At 36.5% G+C, this 22391-nt stretch overlaps 1 protein-coding gene across 2 annotated transcripts in view; it reads left to right on the forward strand.

The window, feature by feature from the left end:
- Positions 1-22391, forward strand: part of MED13L (mediator complex subunit 13L) — a 306657-nt gene that overhangs the window by 158101 nt on the left and 126165 nt on the right. For both annotated transcript variants that reach the window (XM_040443794.1, XM_040443793.1), the window contains exons 3-4: positions 1918-2002; positions 15151-15234. In XM_040443794.1, the coding sequence (XP_040299728.1) occupies positions 1918-2002; positions 15151-15234 (169 nt within the window). The remainder of the gene's footprint in view (positions 1-1917; positions 2003-15150; positions 15235-22391) is intronic.

The raw sequence follows: 22391 nt of genomic DNA on the forward strand, positions 1-22391 counted from the left end.
ATTTTTTAAAAAGTTTATTTATTTTGAGAGAGGGAGAGAGAGACAGAAAGAAAGAGAAAAAGAAAATACTCCAAGCAGGCCCTATGCTGTAAGCACGAAGCCCAACATGGGGCTCAATCCCACGAACTTCGAGATCATGACCTCAGTGGCAATCAAGAGTTGGACACTCAACCGACTGAGCTACTCAGGCGCCCCAAGTTTTAGGAATTTCTAACCTTTTTTCTTTTCTCTTCAGCTTATATTATCCGTTTTATGTATGTACAGTAATGATATTGAAAAAAAATGTCAATAAATTTAAAGGAGCACTTTAAATAATTGCAAATTAAGAATCCTAAGTGATTAGAGCCATGTTATAGTTTAATTAGGAGCTTACCCCACCACCTTTAGCGATATATAAAATAATGATGCATCTGAAAATTGATGGTGTTGGGGTGCCTGGGTGGCTCAGTCAGTTAAGTGTCCGACTTAGGTTCAGGTCATTATCTCTCAGTTCGTGGGTCTGAGCCCCGCGTGGAGCTCTGTGCTGATAGTTGGGAGCCTGGCGCCTACTTCAGATTTTGTGACTCCCTCTCTCTCTGCCTCGCCCCTGCTTGCACTGTCTTTCTCTCTCAAAAACATTAAAAAAAATTGATGGTGTCTTAGAATCAATGAGACACATGAGGAAGGAAAAGCAAATTAATATGTGTTGTTCATTTTATTGAAATGTTAGCTCTCTTTCTCACCCAGGAAAAGCTCTACCCAGAAGATAGATGTGTGAGAACACAGATCTATAAAGAATCCACTTTCAGAGGATTGTAGAAAGCTGGGTTGTTTTGTCCTGACCAGAAGTAGTCTGTTGCTAGTGGAACATTTGTTTATTTGCTGTACTTTATTTCCGTTTCTCTTGTGATAAATAATAAAATGTTTCTGACAGAGGTGGCTTTGGGAAAATTTGGTAAATCATGGTTAGCCACATAGGAAAATAAAAACCTGACGTACCAAAAAAAAAAAAAACCCAAACAAACCCAGTTTTATAATTTAAAAAAAGTGCTATCAATGAGCCCCATGAATGTAAATATACTTTTTCTAATTCTGTGTGATTGGAGAATATGGAGATGGATTTCGAGATGTCTCTTGGTGTGGTAAAAGCATTACAAATGCATGTGGACTTAGCGTGTGTTTTAATTCTCTGTCAGAATTTTCTCTGGTGAGTGCTTTTGTCAAGATAGCAGAGAGAGAGAGAATTTTCTTCTGCAAATGTGGTTTCCATCCTTCCAATTTTTTGCTATCTTGAACTGAACTAATATAATTTAAAAGGAAATTAACTGTCTTCTCTAGGGCGTTTTATATCCTTTTATATATGAAAAGAATGTTAGGAATGCATGGGGCATTGTTAGTCTGTTGGATTCTCTTGGTGTTAGAGTTACTTGGGGCTTAGTGTTATAATATATTTCAAAGGCAAATATGATACTTCCCCAAATGTCCGACATTAATGAAATTATGAGTTTAGGAAATAAATTTGATCTTATATTAAGATTTAATTTCCTGGCATTTTTCCTAAAGTCATGTCCTTAAAATCCTATTAAGAGACCGCCTTTAGAACAGTTAAAGAAAGAAAAAAAATTTTAAAGAAATTAGAACGATTTGAATGCTTTGAATGATTTCAAATTTTGAAAAATTGGGTTGGAATGACCTTTACCGGAGAGGAGTTGTACTATGCTTACATTCCAAAGACTTTAAAATTGAAACATGTTATTTCCTCCCGTACATAGGTATTTTATGACTTTTGGCAAGCGTTTAAGTTCCTTTCTCTGTTTCAGTTTGAGATCATCTAAATGAATTCATTAACTTTGCTTTAGAAAAATGTCTTAAAAGTTTATTTTTATTTGGATGTCCTACTTACTGGTTCAATTTTTTGTTTTGTTTTGCTTTTTTCAGTTGTGGAAGAAGGACTCTGGGAAAATGGCCTTTCCTATGAATGTCGGACACTGCTCTTCAAAGCGATCCACAATCTGTTAGAAAGGTGAGAGAAGGAACAGCATCACAGTTGTTTTGAGACACCCAAGTGTAATGCTGTATATTCGTAGGTTTTCCTGTTAGGTCCCAAAATGCTTTTGTATGCAGTTTTATAAAGATAAAATTACATAAATCTCATTTCTTTCATGTTGATATAATTGCAACTTTAGAGAAGTTTCAGGAATAGCACAAAGAACTTCATATATCCTTTACTTGGTTTTTCTTTTATCCAGTTTGCTTTCTAGTTCGTGCGATTGCTTGCTCTCTTACTCCTAATGTGTGTGTGTATTTCAAATTTATTTTCCGAACCACTCGATAGTCACATGTACACTTGAAATTGTGCTTTCTTTAACCTCTAAGTGTTTATGTGTACATTTCCTAAAGACCAGGGATATCCTCACATGTGAGCACTGTACAACTATGAAAGTGAGGAAATCTAACATTGATAAAATGCCATTATTTAATATGTAATTCAGCTCAAACTTTCTCACTGTCCCTGTTAGGTCCTTGATATCTTAAGCCGTCTCCCCCCAAGATCCAATCCATGATCATACGTTTTAGTTTTCCTGTCTCTTCAAACCTAGAAGTGTTCCTTAGCCGTCCTTTTTCTTTCTTGACATTGACATTTTGAATGAGTTCAGGTCATATATTTTATATAATGTCCCTCAATTTGAGATAGTTTCTTCATGATTATATTTAGGCTATGCATTTGGTAGTGATAGTGTAGCCATGATGTCATGTCCCCAGTATATCAAAGCAGGAGGTCTGTGATTTCAAGGCCAGTGGTATTAACAGTGTCGATCAACTTGTTTGAGGTGGTATTCCATCACATTTCTACACTGTGTATTAGTAAGTACTTGTTAACTGCGATCATTGTTAATTTTGTAATAAGTAATTTGTGGCCACATACAATGAGATTGTGTACTTATCCTGTTACCACCTTTGGTCTTGTGTTTTATCTTCTGTTGTCTAAATTGGTCAGTACTGTTACAGCTGTAGTGTTAATTCAAATGCCACCATTCCTTCTACTTTTATTATTGGACATTCTTTTGTAAGGAAGAGCTTTTCATTTTCTTAAAGGTACATGTGTTCTTATGTTTTTATCTCCCTTTTTAGCTATATAAATTTGGAGGAATGGATTTCTGTTTTATTCCATGGATTATAATTCATTACTATCATTGTTTATTTAGATGTGTAAGTCCTTCCAGATTTGGCCAGGGGAAGCCCCTTCATGATGGCTTTTATAGCTTTTTGACCTGTTGTCATTGTTCAAGCACCTCCTTACTTTATGGCATAACAGTATGTTCCGGGCTCAGGATAGTGTCTTAAGGGGAAAAATAGATGACAAAGAATGGGTTAATTAAGAACTTCCATAGGAAAACTTTTTCACTTCTCTTCCTGAGTCTTTATGTAGTACTGTCAGATGATCAGAGCTGAAGGGACGTTCTGGTACTATTCAGTTCCTTATACAAGCTGCTGGTTAGGGTAGTGTCACCACAGTTGTCAGTGCTTAGGGTTCTAAGCCGGGGTTGATAAGTTGTCACCGTTTAGGTCACTCAGAAAGACCTTTCCCACCAAGTTTATCTCTTTTTCATTCTGAACTTCAGTTCCTACCTCTGTGCTTTGGAGTGGGCCTAGAGGCCAGCCATCTGTTACTAAGGCAGTAGTATATTTTTGAAGCATTGATTTTTGAGAGTTGAATGCTCCTAAATAATTAAAGTATTTGGTAATTCTCTCTCCCACTGCAAAACCAACCAAACACACACACAAAGTCCCTTCAGGAAAATGTGGAAACTTTACTGTTTCTGAAATACGCTGTAGTGAAGCTCTTACTATCTGTATTATAATTAATGCATCTTTAAACAGTCTTTTAAATGTATGTTTTTAATGTATATGGAACAAAATACATACTTTAAAAAAATAGCTCGCTCTGTTATTTTAATATCCTAATTTAGTTTTTTTTAGAAAAATTAATTTTTAATTTTTCAGTCTTTGTGTTTTAAATGGTTGGGAGAAAATGAGAAGAACAGAAAAACTGGGAGAGAAGAGAAATGCAGATAATTCATTTATTCTTGCTCATGAATTCTAAATTTGTGATAAAAACTGAACTCCAGGTCAAATTGAATTATTATTTGATAGGAAAGTTCATTGGGGCTCCTGGGTGGCTCAGTTGGTTGCGTGTCTGAGTTCCACTCAGGTCATGAGCTCGTAATCTATGAGTTCAAGCCCCGTGTTGGGCTCTGTGCTGACAGCTTGGAGCCTGGAGCCTGCTTTGGATTCTGTCTCCATCTCTCTCTGCCCCCCCCCCCCCCAAATAACATAATAAAACAGGAAAGTTCATTGTGACATACTGCATACAATAAAACTTTGGATAGTTCTAAATGACTTTGGGTTAGACTTTGGTTTGATTTCACATTCTGTTACTTGGGCAGTTACCCTAACGTCACTAAGCCTTAGTAAACACCCTTTAAATTAAGTATAGGATACTCTGCACCTTGAGTTTTTGTTAGATGATGTATATGATGTGTGCCGCATAATACTTGGCTTATTGTTACTGTTCAATAATTGGTTTCCCCATAGGTTTATTATTTTGCATATTTTGATGTTAATCCTCTTGTAAGACTTTATTTGAAATAAAACTGTTTGTTTTAGAAAATAATTAATAATGAAGCTGTTTAGCTCCCTTTCTACAATTAGAATGGACAAGTTGAGATTTTTTTGAAAAACTGTTATAATTCTTTTATCTTTCAAAATAATGTTCTCTTTTCACCAAACGTTAAGTAACTATTGTATGAGTGAGAATTACCCTGCTCATGAAGCAAGGACACGTTTTAAATGGTGGCTTTTAGCTCTCTTTATCCATTGTCAACAGAAACTGGGTTGGCTAACACATGCTTGCCTTTTTGTTCATCCCTAACTTAGACCATTTGCTTTAACTTGCTTATCTGTTTACAACCTAAATGTATTGAAATGCAGTTTTACTATCTTATTCCTGGCAATTTTCTGTCATGTCTTTTCACTTCTATTCAGGTAGATATGGACTAGGTTTCCCACTGTGGACGTTTTGAATTTCTAGCATGAAAGCCAGAATTGAGGTTATTGAAGTAGATCATCAAGGAATGTATCACCTGTAGGGTATTTGTGCTTCCCCAATGAATTTTTTCTTAGTTCGCATGTTCGCAGAGCTTGCACTAGTGATTTATTATTTCTGCTTTTTGTATTTTTAAGTGTACCCATTTGTTTAATTAAAAAAAGAATTCCATTAACTACTTTGAGAAGATCTTACTTATAGCTAAGTGGGAGTCATACAGATTGATCTTTTTTCCAAAAGGCAGCAGTTGGCTGGTGTATACAGAACGATGAGTTTCTGCAGTAATTATTAAAAATAATTTCACTGAAGAAATTAAGGTAACATTGTAAACTTCACACAGAATGAGATAATTTCATTTTAATTGCTATTGATTGGTGCTGAGGTAATACTGTATTGATGCTGTGTAGAATGTTTTAAATTCTAAGGTAATATGACTTCACATATTTTACCTTTCCTCATTCCTCACTCATTTTATCATACTCATTCCTCCTGTAGCTCTTCAATGTTTGTGCATATTGCATTGTATGTGTCTAGCTAGTGTCATCTGTTTCTTAAAAAAAAACCTAACACAACAAACTTCACCGTTACTTACTCAAGAGCGTTTTCCTTCAAGGTGTCAGATAGAAGCTAACATATCTGGCTATAATATAACCTATCTTTGCAGGGACATACATTGCTGTAAGTCCATTTCTTCATTGTCTTTAGAGATGGAAGATATTTTATATCTCTGTTCTGCCAAGTGAATTAATATATGGCAAATGACAAGCTTGCAGAGCCCTTGTTCTTTACGTATAAGATGGTGAAGGATTGTTTTGCTCAGCATAGTACCTTTCTCATTATGAGAGCTCAATAAATGGCTAACTGCTGTTAATATTAGCAAATAGAATGATCAGTACTACTGTTTTCAGAATTGGACACAGCATTAAAAGTCTGTTAGCCTGTTTGCTCAGATAATTCTAGAATCCCATTCTAAAATATCCTTTTTATGTAGTCAGCCATCCTTTCCTTGAAAACCTCTAGTTATGTGAACCCAGCTTTCCAAAGGACTTCTTTTCATCTTCAGAGGGATGTTAGAAAGTTCAGTTAGTTAGATGCTAGAAAGTTCATTGTCAGAAAGTCTCCTATGCTGAGCAGAAATCCGTCTCCCCGTAATCGTTGAAAAAAATCTTACTCTTTGAGATTCATTTATAATTCATCCAATCCTACTTCCACGTGGTGCCCTGTTTCATATCCTTGTACCCTGAGTTTTTGTTTGGGTGGTTTATGGTTCTTATCATATAATATTGGATACCCCCTGCCCCCCCCTTCCAGTTATCCCTCTAGTCAGTCCCATTCTCTTCATTTTGACTGTCATTGGCTTACTTGAAGATCATGTAAGTGTTTCATGAAATTTTGCAGTGGCAAAATTCTGTAGTCAGGTTAGGCTCCGTTATGGTGCAGTAACAGAAAACCTGAAAGAGTGTACTCTCTTACATCAGTGGACATTTATTTCTTGCTCATACTGCTTGCCCATTGTGAGTCCTTTACTGGGAACCCTCCTTGTATCCTCTTCCCTCCAGTTGGGAATCATGCAGATGGGACAGTCCTGTCAAAGACTTGCTGGGCTCCTGATGGAGCGCAAAGAGCAATGGCAAAATATCTAATAGCCCATTTAAGACTCTGTGTAGGGGTGGTGTATGCCATTTCTGCTCACGTTGCATTGGCTGAGAAATGTGCCACCAAGCTGAAAGTCAAATGAATGAGAAAGTATTTATTATCCATCTGTAGGACATACCCCAGTCATATGGCCAAACTTGATGTTAATGGGACAGTGCATATTTGGGAAAAGGATACAATCTTTTCAGAAAAACATAGCAAGCTACCATACCTATTAATTGAAGTCTTTTCCTTTCTTGTAATCTGTCCTCCAAACTGGCATCGGTTCCATTACTGAAATACAGATATATTTCTAAAACACAATTATGCGTGTATTTATACACATTTTGTTAAACTTTGAATCATATTGCCCTCTTTTGGTATATTCTTCAGTTGTGATTTTTTTAGTCAAAATTTCAGTATCTGAAAGTGTTGGGCCTTTGAGGTCGTACAGTTTTAGAGGATCCGGTCATGAATATTTTTTTCTCTCCTCTGAGACAGTAAGTGTGCTTATTGTTTTCCTAATGATCAATTATCCCTTTTTGGCAACATACCTGGAATTAATTTTGTTTTTACTTATATAGATTCTCTGCTGATTTTCTGTCCTTTTTGATAATGTCCTTGTTCAGATTGTTTTTCATCGGTCTTTGGAGTTTAGTGAGATTTTATTATGTACAGACAGTGAACTCCTCAAAGGTTACATTTTGTATTTCAAGTTTAGGCTGCTTTACACTCCTCACTTATGGAGAAAGACGTTGACTGTGAAGAGATTATGGAAAACTAGAACCTGCAATCTTTTCCAGTAGTTTCTTCATTTGGCATTTTTAATAGTGCAGATTTAGTGGCTGTTACTCTTATGTTATTGTAATTGGTATAGCTTTCATAGGACGGTACATCCATCTTACCTGACGCTATCTGAATGAAGTCAAACATTGGGTTGAAGAGCTGTTAAAAAAAAAGCCAGGAAATGTGTGCCATTCATCTTACTCAGTTTTAGTACTGCTTACCCAGTTCAGTACTTAGTGATTTGCATCATATATGAGACTTAAAAAAATCTTACTTTTGTAGCTTCTAGAAATGCTTAAAATGTCTGGCATAATGCTATCAAATGTGGTAGTATATTTTAATTTTAATTGTCTTAAGTTTTTAGAATCAAACTCATAAGCTGATTTTGATGGAAAGGTACTTTTTCTCTCTAAAGTGCAAATCATTGCTTTGCACACAATAGATCACATGGGTCTTTTGAGGCTGTTAAGCTCTATCCTGTCCATACTTACTTAGGGAGACTTATTTGACATTTGTAAAACCTAATGTCCCTTCAGAGTAGTCCACTGGTGCTGTTTTCCTAATGGATTGCCACCATAGTCACCCCAAGGTAGTTTATAACTACCTTCTAGAATTGCCTTTGACCCAGGCTTTTCGGTTTACCAGGAGTTGGTGTTTAGAGTGAAGATAGTCATTTAGAAAAGTACAGTAAAAATAACATGAAGGAAGTTGGATTATAATTGTGATAGCAATAGCATTATATTTGTGTATTACTAGCTTTCAATGTCCTGTGGTATTGTGATTTAGTAGAGGTAATTATCAGAGGGTACATGAGCACTGTCCTTGGATATGCTGATTCTAAGGTTTCAACATAATAAATATATTCACTGGAGCATGGTGTTGGGTAGAGGCCTAGATGAAGAAATGGTGATAGAATTTGCAATATTGAGAGTCCTTGGGTATAGTGTGGTAACAGAGCAGGAAATGAGTAATCAATAAATTCCTATTTTATTGAGTTGTGGCAGTGTGCAGTTCTCTAAAGGAAGTAGGAAAAGGAGTCTTTAGATCTAAGGGCCATATGCTTTTAAAGGAAGAATTGCTATAGACATGACAGACACAAGTGAGTAAAAGCATGTATCTGTTTGTAAATGTCTAGAGAGAAACACATTCACCCTGAGACCAATCAGTTGATCTATTTAATACTTTTAGGACAGAGAATGGATTAAGACTTTTTAAAAAATTATTTCAGGTGGGGCTAGGCCTATGAAATGCCTAACTTTTACAGAGATTTTGGAGAGGATAGGAAAGATAGGGTGTGCTTGGCCAGAGGAGCCAGCTACCCACTAGGACACAGTAGGAACCTGAAATAATGAAGATAGAAGGGATCAGTTGAAAAAGATTTCTTCAGCTTCTAAATTATGTGAATTTCTTTTATTTGGTTGGGAACTGGGAGCAATTTCTAGGAAGGAGACTAGTTGCTAGGAAGGGGACTTTTTTGCGTATATGTTTGATATAGATTGGAGTGGTGAAGTAAATAAAGGCTTTGATGCTGGTAAGGAATTTCTTTTATGAAATTCTATAAAATTTAGTCTATCTGAGCAGCTATGTAACTAGATGATAACACTAAAGTGCACTTTGATTCCGGGTGTGGTAGAGAAACACTGTCCTTGAACTTTTTTTGTTTTTAAAGTAAGCTCTGTGCCCAGCGCAGAGCCCAATGTGGGGCTTGAACTCATGACCCTGAGATCAAGACCTGAGCTGAAATTAAGAGTTGGATGCTTCATGGACTGAGCTACCCAGGCACCCCATCCTTGAACTTTTTTTAATCTTTGAAAACTGTGGCTCCTGCATAGTTTCAGGTGTGCTGAAGGAGCCAGAGCCAGTGGGGGCTCCCTTCTAAACCTTCCAACAGTTCCATTTGGGAAATAGTTTGCTGAGTTAGGCTGTGGCTGCTGCTGCTGTGGCTCTTATAATCTTATTTCAGGTCTGCCATGGTTTTGCGGTTAGAAATTGGGTCTTGGGGTGCCTGGGTGGCTCTGTTGGTTAAGTGTCCGACTTCGACTCAGGTCATGATCTTGTGGTTTGTGAGTTCAAGCCCCACGTCGGGCTCTGTGCTGACAGCTCGGAGCCTGGAGCCTGCTTCGGATTCTGTGTCTCCCCATCTCTCAGCCCTTCCCCTGCTCATGCTCTTTCTCTGTCTCTCAGTAATAAATAAATGTTAAAAAAAAATTAAAAAAAAAAAAAAGAAATTGGGTCTTGCCAACTTTGGAGTCCAGTTAGTCTCTGTACTTTATTATTTAGAGCCATGTGGCATAGCACAGAAGTGTGTGTGCACACACATACACATGGACACATATGCACACATACAAACACAACGTGATTTCATTTTCATTTTTTAGTAGCTGTTTCTTCTGGGAACATTGATTTTTGGTAAATAGTAGGGGGCTTGGAATTACTTTCTAAAGAGAAGTACTTTCAGGGCTTCAGGGTGGCTCCATTGGTTAAATGTCCGACTTTGGCGCCCAGGTCAGGATGTCACGGCTTGTGAGTTCGAGCCCTGCACTGGGCTTTCTGCTGTCAGCACATAGCTTGCTTTGGGATCGTCTGTTCCTTTCTCTCTCTGCCCCTCTCCCGCTCCTGCTTGCTTGCTCTCTCTCAAAATAAATAAAGTTAAAAAAAATAAATGAAGAGGAATACTTTCCTAGAATTGCTTAAAGAACATTTTATAAATCTGGCATCACATTGTGACCTTGAAAGATAATATTATGATACTTGACTGAATTAGGTCCTATCTTAACAGTAAGAGAATTTTGAAAATCTCAGTAATAATGACTGGGGTTACTGAGTGAACAGCTAGGGTTAACTGACATTCTTGTGTGTGTGAAGGTTTATTTGTCAAGTTAAGTGTAAATTTTTTTGTCCCTCAAAAATAATTCAAAAAAGGTTGCTAGAATATAAAAAGGAGAAATTATATTTCTGATATTCTTTAGTTTTTGTATTTTAGAATTTCTCTCTTAAAAAGACTTAATTCTGTTCTTCAAGTATAACTAAAGCATATGGGCAGTTGTGCTAGTCTTCCTAAACTGTTTTAAAATCATCTATGTGATGCCTTACATGTTGAGTATCTCCTATGATTTTAGTCTGGAGTGAGGCTGATGGGCTATGAAACAAAGTGAAATGTGTAGATTTCCCCCTCCTCCAACATTGAGTGTCTCACTGGCAGGAACATATACACACAAGAAAATTCAAGTAATAGTTTGGGGCTCCCCATGATTAATGGTTGCATACATGAAGAATAACACTGTTAGGTTATGATAGGAAAATGCTTCTTAGTATATTGCATTCATTTCTCAGGTATTTATTGAGCACTTACTAGTTTGGAACAGAATATAAAGCATATTACAGAGCAGGCATTTAAATGTTTGTTGACTATGGCCAGTAAATAAGATAACTGCCGTGTCTTTCCCCAGATTTCTCATAGATTCTTGGGGGAAAAAAGAACCATGGAAAGAATCATTACAACTTGGTGATGCAAGGGCCGATATGTAGGTGTTAGAGTGCTGTGTGGGCTGATCTGGGACACCAAAGATGGACAGAACTGAATTAGAGTAGGACAGGATAGAGTGGGATGGAGAGAGGGATTCCAGGCCAAAGCACAGTTACTAGTGCTTCATGTTAGTATTGTGTATGGAAGTTCTTAAGGGAAAGAGGCTATAATAACTTACATTAGATTTATTTATGCTATGGATTGGTGACCCCGAAATGATGGAGAACCAGGGACATAGTCCCGCAGTATACCCGGCTCTCCCGCCCTCGTAGTCCCAGGTGTCTGTCAGGCGGTGGAAGAACCTTCCTCAGCAAAAGGTCTGATTTCCTCCCACAACCTACAGTACAAAACACCAGATGGAGGTACTTTCCGTCTTAGTCTTGGAGGCTCTGTGTCTCCGTCTCTGTCTCTCTCTGTGCTTGTGTGTGTGAGAGAGAAAGTGAGGTTTGTTTTTTGGATTAGTTGTAGTTGAGATCAGGGAGATGGAAGAGTGTAAAAGTTGATAGTGACAGTTGCTGAGTCCTTTCCACCTGTCTCTTGAGTGAAAAGAAACTTTGTTCTCATACTTACCCGTATTAGCAACTAATTTCTGTACTCTTTCGGGGTCAGGGCACGGTACTCAGTGACTTCACTAATTTGGTCCCAGCCTTCTCTGAGGTACTTGGTATAACTTTGCTAACTCTCTGCTATGTCACTGCTGAGCATGACATTTAAGACAGCTCCCTCCTACAGAGGTAAGTTGGTTACAAATCCAGTACTTATGAAACTGCATAAAAATACAGCAGTTGACCCTTGAGCAACACTGGTTTGAACTCTGCAGTTCACTTTTACCTGTAGTATTATTATTATTATTGATTATTATTAACATTTTATAAATACAGTAATGTAAATGTGTTTTCTCTTATGATATTCTTTTTTTTAAAATTTTTTTTCAATGTTTTTATTTATTTTTGGGACAGAGAGAGACAGAGCATGAACGGGGGAGGGGCAGAAAGAGAGGGAGACACAGAATCGGAAACAGGCTCCAGGCTCTGAGCCATCAGCCCAGAGCCTGACGTGGGGCTCGAACTCACGGACCGCGAGATCGTGACCTGGCTGAAGTCGGACGCTTAACCGACTGCGCCACCCTGGCGCCCCTCTCTTATGATATTCTTAGCATTTTCTTCTCTCTCACTTTATTGTAAGAATATGGTACATAATACACAAAACATACAAAATATGTTAATTGACTGTGCATGTTATTGGTAAGGCTTCTGGTCAACAGTGAGCTATTGGTACTTAAGTTTTGGGGGGTTCAGAGTCATACGTGGATTTTCAACTACATGGGGCGGGGAGGAGGAGCCCCTGACCCTTGCATCATTATTCAGGGTCAGCTGTACTTCATCCATAGCGATTTTGTTCTCATGTTTTTCTCTCAGTGCATAGGAAATCACTGATCACATAGAAACTGATTAGCAGTCAAAAATCACTAAGTCATTTATGACTATCATTTGGAACTAGATAGTTACAGAAGCAAGGATCAGTAGTTTCCATGGCTGATTTTTGTATTCGTGATAATAACCTTTTGTTGACATTGCCTGACAAAGAAATATGATCTGTAGTGGGAACTCCAGGAGATGGGTTAACACAGAGTTAGGCTCTCAGGATTCATTAGCTTTTTGCCTTTTGCCTTTGTACGTGAGTGGTCTTGCCTATGTGCTGCTTCTCCTTTACCCCCTAACTCCTTGTTTGCTTGTGCTGGAATGAAGTCAGCAAATAGAATTTGTGGCTTTTACTTCAGAGAAGGGCAAGGGTTTTGAAGCCAACTTTACACTCTGTCCCCCTTAGTCAGAGATATTTTATCTGTTTGTCTTTCATATTCTGCTATCTAAAGCCTTGGTTTTTATCTGTTCATTAACTGTAAATTCGTCTTGTGTGTGTGTTATTGAATAAATTATTCTTTTGAATTCTGACCTTCAAGACCTGTATAAGGGTGTGAATATATTTAAAGTGATATTTATTTTTTTAAGTGGTTATTTATTAAGTGAGGATGTGTGTCAGTCGAAGACCACATACAGTGTTTGATGTGATCCTGTACCTGTCACCTGTTCCATTGCTTTCATTCTATGCATTACCGAGTTTAAGAACACCTTCAACTTAATAACAGCTCTTAGAGGATAAAGAAACATTAAATAGACCCATCAATTACAGCTTGCATCTGGACTTTGAAATTGAGGAAAGAACTGAGGAAATGCGACAGGATGTGAGTCAATATATGGCAATAGTTAAATGTTCTGGCCTTGTGATCAGATATACCTAGGCTTAATCCCAGCTCTGCTCTCGATTGGTCGTGTGACCTTCTGTAGGTGACATTTTCATCGTGCCTCAGCTTCTTCATGTATAAAAGTTGGCATGTACCATCTGTCTCATACAAATGTTACAATAATTAAATGATATACTACATCTGGTGTTCAAATGTGGTGGTACTGATTCTAGTCGTAGTTACTGGTACTATTGCTGTTAGCAAACACTAGAGTTTTTCAGTGGAAATTATCTATCTGTCTGTCTGTCTGCCTGTCTATTCTGCCTGAAGAATACAATTAAGCCTGTGTGCTGGGGGATAAACTGTGGACATAACTTTTTGAGCTTTTCTTCTTGAGTACTTTCACCTTGTTGGATATTCCCTATTTCCTAATTTTAATGGACTCATGTAGTCTTTAACCCTAAAGGCAACTTCATTTATAATCTTAGGGAAACAGATTGGGTTGCTTTGAAAATGATTTTCTACATTGTGAACAAGGAAGATTGTTGTGGAAATTCATTTTCAAAATAAAAGCAGTTGAAGCCAGTGATTTTTTTTTTTTTTTTTTTTTTTTTTTTTTTTTTTTTTTTTTTGAATGCAACAACGCTCCAGATTGACTCTGCCCACAGGGAGTTACATTGTGGCCAGCAGAAACTATTGCCATTTACTAACCCATCTAACCTGTAATGAGTTCGGTGAAGGCTTGAATTGTTTCCGTCCTCCTTGATGGTATGGAAATTACAGAGGCAAAAGCAAGCCACTTGCAGAATTGCCTGAATATTGAATAAAGAATTGCTATGTAGCTCTTTTACTGGTAGGTAGAACCTTTGTAGAAGAATTACATCCAACTTTCTGACAGGTTTTCTTACAAAATATGTGTCATTTCGTTGAATAATGTTAGAGATTACTGTATTTTGTCAATTTCAAAATGTGCATTTTCTCCCACATTTTTATATTTTTAAAATCAGGGATATTCCTTACAAATGATGGCATCTCAGAATTGGCCAGATGGCAGGTATGATACAGTTGTCATATGCTTGCACACGAGTGAACTTGGTCATAGCTGTCTGTATTCTTGTCACTTCAGTTGAATTGTGTGCATTTTTGGTATTCTATGAGTTGAGTTCTATTGCCATTTAACATGTCTGCAGAAGGATTACCCTGTAATTTGACATTGAAACACAATGTACACAAAACAGCATGGAAACAGAAGTGGGGCACAACTTGGATAGGAGGAAAGCAGATAATCACCATGGAAGAAATGGCTGTGGTTCTTTGTTTTCTTGCCAAGCCATAACCAAGTGCTTCACCATACTTACAGAAGAAAAACACCTAAGTAGAAGAGACTCTGCAGTGCTTCTGTTTCTGAGATCTCTGCTAAAAGATTGCATATCACATGCCAAGCAAGAAAGCCAGCATTACAGCTTGCAAAATGAGCATCCTTGGCTTAGAAGAATACCTCTGAGGTACTCGTAAGGAGTGCTGCCTGTATTCCCAACATTCTTGATGACACAAGAATTGAAATAATGCAAAAGTGTGTTTGGATTTGAAGTGATTCACAAGTTTAAGACGTTTCAGGAATACCTCAGCCAATTAATTTTGCATATTTTTTTACATGTGCAAGAATAATTCATAATAAAAATTTATGCTCAAAGTCAGAAAGTTCTTTCAGCATCTCTATAATATAAAAATTTTAAGTGATAAGAAAACATTTTGACAGTTTAATTGGTGATGTTTTTATTTGCCATAGTATATCTCATCTGCGATTATTTGATTCAGTGACTTGCTAATTTGTTATTGAGACTCTAAATATAATTCTTGGTGTGATTATCGCAGGTGCCTAATGGATAAGAACTTCGTTAGGATTGGGAAGTGGTTTGTCCGACCGTATGAAAAGGATGAAAAACCAGTCAACAAAAGGTGAGTCTTATGAACCTTTAGGTTTTTCGTTTCTTTTGCTTGACCGTAGCTATGTTTTGGCAAGAGACGGATGGGGGAAACAGCTTATTTATTTATTTTCTAACAGTCTTTGTTTAGATGTACTAAAATAGATTTTATTACATAAAATTTTGTTAATTGGTGTATTACACATTTTATTGAATAGTGTATTATTAAATTTTTGTGGAATATGGGACTAGAAAGATAATCAATAACCTGTATCTAAGCCCCTTCTTACCACACTATGTGGAATTAAAATATTCTGTTTTGTTATTTTCATTATCCTTTTTTATCTTTCTTACTTAAATTTTTTTAAATGTTTGTTTATTTTTGAGAGAGACAGAGACAGAATGTGAGTGGGTTAGGGGCAGAGAGAGGGAGACACAGAATCCGAAGCACGCTCCAGGCTCTGAGCTGTCAGCACAGAGCCCAGTGCGGGGCTTGAACTCTTGAACCTTGAGATCATGACCTGAGCCAAAGTCAGATGCTCAAGCGACTGAGCCACCCAGGCACCCCTGTCTTTCTTATTTAAAGTGTTATATGCATAACTTTAAAAACAGTGAGCTGAATTCAAATGGTGATAATTTTTATAGAATTGATTGATGCCCCTTAAATGTCTGTGAATACATCCTTGAAAATCTTAAACCAGGACTGTGAATCACTTTTCTAACCAGTCCTAAACTTTTGACTATCATTTGTTGAATGCCAAACAAGCATGGACTTTTATATCAATCAAACCAGGATCAAAAACTAAAACCTTGAAAGGCAAATATTTACTTCATTTATCTCTGGACATAGCACAGACTTAATTGGAATCATAAGTTGATGAATTGGAATCATAAGCTGATGGGTGATTGTTTCCTATCGGAAGAGCAGGGCACACAATCCCAATTCTATTTTACTGTCCATGAAGTTGCCCGGAGCTAAGGGTTCCAGCTCCTGGCTGCAGATAAGAGCTATTGAAACCTTAGATGTTAAGCTGTAAGGTTAGCTCTTTTTTAGGTAGTTGCCACAAGTTTGGCTGGCAGCTCTTGCCTGTTCTGGAACCTTTACCTTAACTTCGTTGTTCCTCCCTGTGACTTAATTCGCACTAGCAGCTTCCTCTCCAACCTGTATGTCTTAAAGCTTTGATGACGTGGTTGTGGATCTCATTAACCAAACTTAATTTATGAGAATTAGGATTTCTTTTTTCAAATCAGATAAATTGGGGACTGGCATGTAATTTTTTTTTTTTTTTTGGTCAAATCACCATGGATTTTTAAAAAATATTTTCCCTTTTTTAGTACATTTCAAATCCTTTAGGATTTAAAAATATATATATATATTTAACTAGAAAGTAGGTATTATGTATATCAAAGTTTGCCTGAAAAGGATAATTCTACATTTAGAATGGTGTCAGTATGTATGGGTATGTAAAAATACGGTTTTGTTTACAGATTCTTTGACGGTGAGAAATTTTTTTCCTTTATTTATAATAATTTGCTCTAACTAAAGCATTTGCTCCATGGGCATATTTAATCTCAGTGTTTACTTAAGTTTACAGAGGATGGGTTAAAGGTTTGGTTTTTCTGCTGATGAGTGATGAGTTGCTTTGGCACGATGATCTTTACCATTCATTCCTATGTGCCTCTCCATGCTCAGTGTGCGGTCTCGGACAGAGCCAGTCCTAAAATTTTTCATCAGTAGCTATAGGTGTTTGTATGATGATTTCATAGGAATTGGGGGATGAAGGGGAAGTGCGGAAATAAAATAGGGATTGAAATAGCAGTAATTAGTACTTTAATAATAAACACTAATGTTTGAAGTTGAATACAGTTACCAATCTATTTTACATAACATCTGTATGTCTTTGCACTTCATTTACATCCCAGAAGTCTTCCTGACTTTAGCAAACCAGATGTGAATAATCCTTGTAATATATTTAGATATTTGATTTTTGTGTACCCGGCAGGCTATCGATTTCTGAGCAATGTAATTGAATTATTTTATTAGTTTTAGACCTCATACTCATGGTTGAAGGTAGAACTTCAAACTTCATTTTATTGTAGTATAGAAATGTTAATGATTTTGAAAAACTATTTTAGGAGGTGTTAACAATTGGAAAAATTTTAAACCAAACGTTGTTTTAAAAGTTGGCATTTGCTGTAATAGAACTTTGTTAGGTATAATGACTTTTCCACTTTTATTCTCTGAATGGAAAATAGAGCCTCTTGTTTGATGCTGAAACAGGATCTTAGTGTTCAGGTCATTTTGGATGGACAAACTGATGCTGTCTGTGGATGAGGGCATTTGGATTTAATAGATTTGGGATCACATCCCATGCCTCTCTTCAAAAGTTCTTTGCTTTTAGAGAAGTTGTTTAGTTTTTCTGAACCGAACTTTGTGTTTTTCTGTAACAGAGTTGTTGATGATAGTTTAGTTACTACCTTACAGGGTTATTGTAAAGACTAAATGAGATCATTGATGTGACTGGTTTGTAGTTGAGAAAAAGCAAAAATAAATGAAAATTTTTAGGCTTAATTTTGTGTGGGTGTGCACACATTTTCAGTTTAGTGACCGATGAGAGGAAAATTTGCTGCCCGGTGCTAAACAAGTTTTATGCACAAATTGGTATTTTTGGGAAAGCTCTTATTTGATGCTAAGAGATACACATGAGAGAAATATATTTTAAAGAATGACATTTTAAGTATAAAATTAAGTAATTATAGCATACTTTTTTCAAGAGATTAAAAGATGATTTAACACTGCATATTTTACATAGCTAAAACGATTTTAATAGTGAAGACAAATGAATCTATTGATGAATAGATTTCACCTGTTCGACTAACAGCATATGATTTCTTGAGCTATGATTATTTTCTGTAGTGATAGCAAAACTAAATCATTTGCCTGGTGGACTCTAAAAGAGTTCTTAATGTTTGCTATGAGATGATAGGATAAACTTAGAAAAATTATATATTATATATTATATATTATATATTATATATATGTATATATGTATGTATGTATTTAAACAGGCAGGTCCAAGAAGGTAAAAGAAATTTATTCACATTATTTTTTTCTTTGTGGTGGCACATCTTTTGTTACTCATAGCCTTAGGAATATAATAAGTAAGAAAGAAAACTTTGGCTTTGTCCTAAAGAGTTGTGGCAAATAACATCAAACATAAAAAATTTCTGGGTTCCTGAAATATGTTGAACTTGAAAAAACTTTTCCTTCCAGGATATGCTTAAAAACCAGTGAAAAATGTATTCCTTTCAAATAATTTAGAAATTATTCATGGAGATTCTATTCAGTTTCAGCCTACATTTGATTACTACAGAATTTGAAGTTTATACACTTTATTTTTTGAATGCTAGTTTTAGCAAAATAATTGATCACTCCCAGTAACCGTTTGGACCTTGAATTTTTTTCTGATATCAGGTATATAGTAGTTAACAGAAACATATTTGCTAGTGCATTTTCTGAATTAATCAGCTGTCTCTTCTTCATGGGCAAGCCTACCTTGAATGATACTCCAACAAGCCTCATAACTTTTAAATATTCTGATTACTTTTGTATGTGCTGTTAGCAGATATGCATGTGTGGGCACTCACACATTGGGAAGTATATTATTTTGACTGCTTTTGTGTTGTTTTGTCTGGATTTTTTTTTTTTCTACTTTTAAGCCAGAGATTGATTCTTTCCCTTTCTTTCTTTCTTTCTTTCTTTCTTTCTTTCTTTCTTTCTTTCTTTCTTTCTTTCTTTCTTTCTTTCTTTCTCCTTCCTTCCTTCCTTCCTTCCTTCCTTCCTTCCTTCCTTCCTTCCTTCCTTCCTTCCTTATACCACTCACCTATTTTTCAAGAAATGCCCTTACCTTTTGATTTTAATAGCAAAAAAACAGATTTTGTATAATAAGATGAAATACTTTGATGCAGGAGAATATGTTTTAGCACTTTAAAACTTCCCTGCCCCCTCTCTCCTCAGCATCACCCCCTCCCCTGCCCTCTTTTCACTTCTCCTGGCTCTTCCAGACCTCCTCTTTCCTGTACTTTCCTTGTGATGTTTCCATCTAGAGACAAACAGACGAAAAGGCAGGGAAAGGAATCCCTCATGTAGAGGATAAACAGACGTGTGAACAAGTGCTTACAATGTGAAAGATAAAGGGAATCTCTTCCTAGTGTCCGGAAAAATATGATCATTAGTGATAATGTTTTTCAATTTTTCTCATAACTTTAGGTGGTGCCTTTTGCCACGTGTCTTGATAATGAGGGCTGTCTGACGGGAAACCCGTAAAAGCATATTAATGAAACAGTTTGGACTTATCTAAACATGTATAATAGTTTTGCAGCCTGTTTTTTATTTTTTTATTTTTTTAATTTTTTTTTCAACGTTTATTTATTTTCGGGACAGAGGGAGACAGAACATGAACGGGGGAGGGGCAGAGAGAGAGGGAGACACAGCATCGGAAACAGGCTCCAGGCTCTGAGCCATCAGCCCAGAGCCCGACGCGGGGCTCGAACTCACGGACCGCGAGATCGTGACCTGGCTGAAGTCGGATGCTTAACCGACTGCGCCACCCAGGCGCCCCTTGCAGCCTTTTTTTGACCCATAAAATATGTAGTTATTTTCTGTTGGTTTTATCTGATGGGGGATATAGCAGAAGATACTGTGTATTTTGTCATTTGAATGTATTTGAGAATTGTATGCAAGGTGAGAAGAGGGATGTGGTTAGAGTCTTGAGTGTAGGCATTCGTGGGTGGCTAGAGAAGGAAGAATGTATGTGTGGAGACTAAGAAAGATAAAAGAAGTGGGAGCCAGGATGGTTGGTGCCACCAAGACCATGGAGTTTTAAAGTTTCATGATGAATCAATCAGCTGTGTCTGCCACACAGGCCATGTAAAATACATTCTAAGAGGACTATTAGATTTGGCTTTCAGCGGTGGGGGATTTGAGGTTGCAGTAGCTTGAGGTATAAATAAATGGGGGTTGAAATGAAGACCCCGAATGTAGGGTTCTTGTTACATTTGTTACAAGTCATTGCAAAGGAAAAACTCCTGTACCTAGGAAGGGAAGAGAGAAGCATTTAAAGAGGGCCTGTGATAAAACTGCGTTGTACTGTCTGTGGTTTTAACAAGTGTCTCATGTACCACTGCACTCGGTTTTGTTCACAAGCATTATGCACAGAGGAATGTGAAATTGAGAGACCAGTTCAACCAGAGGTGACGATGGTTAACTATATACTGTCTAGGTAGCTCTTTCACTTTTTTCCCCTCTCTTTCCGTTTTCCTTCATAACCAAACCAGAGTTACCACCACTTTTAATTTTTTATTTGTTTTATTGGTGTTCTAAAAAGAATACAGTAGAAAACTTACATTTTCAACATCAGTACTTGTCATAGCTTAAAAAAGAAGTTTCAATATGTACTTTCAAGAAAGAAGATTTTATATGTACCTTGTTTTTTAATGTACCAGTGAGGTTGGAATAATATCATTGCTATAATTCCCTTTTTAATTCCTGCCAGTGGATTGAAACTAAGCTGGAAACAAAGCTCTCTTTGTTTAGTAGGCCATCCAGAAATATGGATGATCTTCCATTAATTATTTGTCCTTGCAGGACTTACTTTCAGCATTGTTTTTTTTCCAAAATGTCTTTCAGTTTTCAGATTCTCTGATTTTAGGAAAACTGTAGAATCTAGGCATGCCCCAGATCAGTTTGTTTACGTTGCCTGCCTATCTAGCTACATATCTGTCTTTCCTTCTTTCTTTCCCTGTGTGTATATGTGCATGTATATGTGTGTATGTACCTGTGTATATGTATGTATCTTTCCTTCTTCCTTTCCTGGATGTGCTTGGTTTCAGTGACTCCTTTATTTACCAACCCAAGGGATTTGATATTACTCTTTCAATGTGTCTGCAGGTTTTAAAGGATGTGTTTTGGAGGGAGGGTTTTTGTTAACTTCAGTAATGATGTTCAAAATCAGATTAGGAAGAGGGGAGAAGAAATTTTCAGTACCAAGTGGGAGTTAATTTGAGGTTTTTTTTTTTTGTTTTATCATATAGCTGACCATCTCTTTTGCCTTTGCTTAAGATGTCCTAGCTAAATGCCACTTACTTTGTTGGAAAAAAGTCAACTGAGGGGTCAGGACATAAATGAATGGAGGTTCAAATGATTACCCTTTTGGTAGCATGAAGGATGTATGTTTAATGTACTCGTATCTCTGGTTTCGTTTAGGATGTTTATATTAAGTTTCTTCATGTCAGCTTCAGTGAATCTAAGCATTATGGAAGTATATTGTGGTACATCAAATAGCTAATTCCCCAAGATTAAAGTGATTATTTTGGAAATAGGCTGCATTTTAAGTTGAATGCTTATGTGTCTCCTGCTTTGTAAAATGCCCTAGGTTACTTTTGCTGAAGTTTCTTAGAGTTTAGAAAAAATGTAAAATGTATGTGCCTGGGAGGTCATTTCCACTCATAATTAATTTCTCATAGCGTATTGATAGCATGTGGGACATTTTTATGGCAAGTTAAAAACAGACATGTCTAAGGGAAATGGCTGCTCTTGTTTTATTATATTACTATTTTTAAAAATGTACACACCTATATATGTTTTTATTTAAGAAATGGGACTTTTAGGCTGTCTATGAGGGACGTGGGGGGATGTTTCTTAATTTTAAGTTGGAAAATTTCAGCCACACCAAGTATAAATTAGTTCTATAGAATGGCTCAAAAATATGAGCATCCCAATGATTATTTATAATTTCTTGTTACAGTCTACCGTATATCTCTGCTATGTATGTTATTCTAAAAGGTATAATAACCATTGGTTTTTCTAATGTCAAATTATTTAGATCTCATGCTTTTTACCTCCATTTAGTTTTTAATATAATTACAGTCAAGATTTAGTGAAAATCGTTGCATCATGGGCACAAGACAGATTCTGAAAGAAGCCCTAAGAGTAAAAATAATTGGCTAATGTATATTTTATTTTTGGTATGGTAATTTTCAGTCCTTCAATTTCATTCGGCTCTGTTTTATTTCCATTTTTCAGCTGAGATTCCTATATTTTAAATTCACTGTGAGTACATTTCCCTTTATGTCTGTAAGCATAATTACAATAATTGCTTTAAAATCTTTGGTACTAAATAAAATATCTAG

This window comes from Herpailurus yagouaroundi, unplaced genomic scaffold (genome assembly GCF_014898765.1).
Source record: "Herpailurus yagouaroundi ecotype Mexico unplaced genomic scaffold, PumYag 191, whole genome shotgun sequence".
NCBI lineage: Eukaryota > Metazoa > Chordata > Mammalia > Carnivora > Felidae > Herpailurus > Herpailurus yagouaroundi.